Source organism: Triticum urartu, chromosome 7A (assembly GCF_056163025.1).
Source record: "Triticum urartu cultivar PI428250 chromosome 7A, HENAU_Tu73, whole genome shotgun sequence".
In the NCBI taxonomy this organism is placed as follows: Eukaryota; Viridiplantae; Streptophyta; class Magnoliopsida; order Poales; family Poaceae; genus Triticum; species Triticum urartu.
The window spans coordinates 257,993,371-257,996,112 of NC_141879.1; the positions used below are offsets into that span (position 1 = coordinate 257,993,371).

At 42.2% G+C, this 2,742-nt stretch overlaps 1 protein-coding gene across 1 annotated transcript; it reads right to left on the bottom strand.

The window, feature by feature from the left end:
* Nucleotides 1–739: 739 nt before the first annotated feature.
* LOC147959244 (protein FAR1-RELATED SEQUENCE 5-like) lies at nucleotides 740–2,323 on the bottom strand. Its single transcript, XM_087534658.1, has 2 exons — nucleotides 1,765–2,323; nucleotides 740–1,649 (listed from the first exon to the last, which is right to left on the bottom strand). Exons 1-2 carry the CDS (start codon nucleotides 2,286–2,288, stop codon nucleotides 740–742), a joined length of 1,434 nt encoding a protein of 477 aa, XP_087390784.1. The 5' UTR covers nucleotides 2,289–2,323.
* Between the last annotated feature and the right edge of the window lie 419 nt (nucleotides 2,324–2,742).

A 2,742-nucleotide genomic window follows, 5' to 3' on the forward strand; every position in this document is an offset into this window, starting at 1 on the left:
GAAATCTCCAATTCTCTCCGAGGGTCCTTGAGTTGCGTGAAATTTCTAGGATCAACCAAAATGCAAGAAAATATGATATGCATATGATCTAGTGTATAACATTCCAAATTGAAAATTTGGGATGTTACATGCATCCATATTTTGAAAAAGTTTCAACCATACTTTGAAAAAGTTACAACGAAGTTTTCAAAAGCTTCAACCATGTTTCCTAAAAGTTGCAACCTTGTTTACAGAAGCTTCAACCATGTTTTTAAAAAGCTGCAACCATGCTTTTCAGAAATCTTCTAAACATGTTTTCTTAAAGCTTCAAACATGTTTCCTAAAAGCTTCAACCATATTTTCAAAAAGATTCAACCATGTTTTTTAAAAGCTTCAACCATGCTTTTCAAAAGCTTAAAACATGTTGTTTTTAAGCATGGATCAAGCTGTGGTTACAACAACCATTGAGTACTATTTTAAAAAAAGAAAAGAAAAAACCCACATTCTGCTTTTTTAAAAAAATTCTACAAATTTTGGCACCATCATACTACAAAAAGTAAGCTCTCACAAACATATAACAATAAGAATTTTTTTAAAACAACTCTTGTAAAAAGCAACATTCTGCTTTTTTTAAAACCACGCATGTAGTAATATGTTGCAATCCCACAAAACAAACATTCACAGCTAGTCAACACAACTTATTATCATAAGTCATGGGGTGTTACAAGGCAATTCATCATTTTTCCCTCACGAAAATATCCTAAAGGGTAAGGATTGTTTCGACACCCGGAGCTTTCGCGCTCGCACTCGCAGCAAGAAAAGCTGCAAGGAGTTGGCAATCCTTCACGTTGTGATCTTCATCTTCACAATATTTGCATGGAGTCTTCTTTCCCCTTGGCTTTGGAGCTTTCTTCGTTTTCGCCGCGTCCTTCTTTGCTTTCTTCTTCATTTCATCTTCTCTAATCTCAATTAGTAGTTTCCTGCGCTTCTCTTTCTCCTTTGGCCTCCCCTTCTTTGTTGACTTTGGTGGGTTCCATAGTCCTACGGGGGGTGGATCCCGCTGACCTGTACTTGGACCCCCTGAGACTTGTTCATTTCCTGCATGACCTTGGCCTTCTTCGTCTCCTGCAAACCCATTAGTTGCTCTAGCTTTTATTGCAGCAACCCCAACACTGCCCTGATCAATTAGCCCAGAGACAAAACTATAAGCTTCATCATTGAAGCAAGCATCAGAAGTGAGTTTCCCAAACTTCTGGCATAGAGAGTTAAACTTTAGGGTGTTTGTCGTGGGGACGCCGAAATGCATAGCTCTATGCCCATCGCCCGGTTCAGGCGCAAGGTCGGTTGCTCTCTTAGACCATCTTGGAAGCATGTAAGTCGCAGGTATCATTTGCACATTCAGGTGCACCATGACATAGATGATATGTGGGCAGATCAGCCCACACATCTCAAACATGTTGCAGGTGCACATGTATGCCTGATCTTTAGGAGAAACACGCACCGTGTACACTTTTGGGTTGATGCCATAATTTGCAACAAGGCGAAACCAGATGACATCCCCTTGCAGCTGATATTGCAGACCATAGCCTGTTGATTTAGCCAATAGTTTCTGAAACTTGGAAAATACCTCTCTGGTATAGGAATGTGCAGCTTGCTTTTCAATGTTGTAGCTGCAAACAAAAAAAGCTTCCAACATCAATAAGAATTGCTACATATGTTTCAAAGAAATGCTGCAACCACACTGTGCTGGAAAATTAAAAAAATGCTACATGACTTTGGACTTACTTTCCCCAGAGCGGAGGCCTCGTCGCTTCATTGATGAAGCCAGCATTGTCTTCACGATCAAGCATTAGCTCCTGGCAAAGCTCAAACTGCTGGACAAATGTCCAAACCGAGTCTCCATGATGATTTAAAGTCTTGAAGTAGGAATTCAGGCCCTCGGACCGCCCGGTTGTTCCTGTGAATGGGAAGAACTTATTCCTAAAGTACACAGGAGCCCACATCTCCCTGCTGTCCCACATGTTCTTGAGGTGTTTCTTATCAGCCACACCAAATGACTCGACCATCTGCTTCCATCGTTCTTCAAACTCCTCAACGGTATCGGAATCATTGATGCAACCATAGAATGCTTCAGCAAAAGGCTCATCCTTGCCCAACATCTTCCCTAGTTTCGTCCTTGCAACCCGGAAGACGTGCCACTTGCAACATCTGTGTGTTGAATGTGGAAATACCATTGAGATGGCTTTAGCCATTGCCTGGTCTTGACCAGTCATAATGTTCAACGGATGCTCGTTATTCATTGCCAACATCCATTGCTGGAAGACCCACTTGAAAGTTTCGATGGTCTCATCAGGCAACAAAGCGCACCCCAAGCAAACAGTATGTGTGTGGTTGTTAATGCCAACAATCGGAGCAAAGGGCAAGTTGTTGCGATTGGTGCAGAATGTGGTGTCGAAAAACACACAATCTTTGTACTTTGGATACAAGGCCCTTGTTCTCCCATCAACCCAGAAAAGTGCCCTAACACCTCCATCTTCTTCTAGCTTCGAGAAAAAGAAGTTGGGATTCTCCACTTGTCTTCTCTCAAAGTACTCGATTGTCAGCTCCAAATCACGCTCTGACAGACCCCTTCGCAGCTTTGCTCTTGCATTTGTCACATCAGTCTTCACATACGGCAAACTCCTAGGATCGCAACATCGTGCATCTCCAAGCAAGCCCATCATATTAGCTGTTGATATGTTGCGATAGTGCAGCGAAGTGATG

Excerpts from the sequence above, each read along its gene's own strand:
- LOC147959244 (XM_087534658.1), bottom strand. The coding sequence starts at position 2,288 with ATGTTGGCAATGAATAACGAGCATCCGTTGAACATTATGACTGGTCAA. Across the intron at positions 1,650-1,764 it reads AGGCCTCCGCTCTGGGGAAA|CTACAACATTGAAAAGCAAG; the intron begins GTAAGTCCAAAG and ends TTTTGTTTGCAG.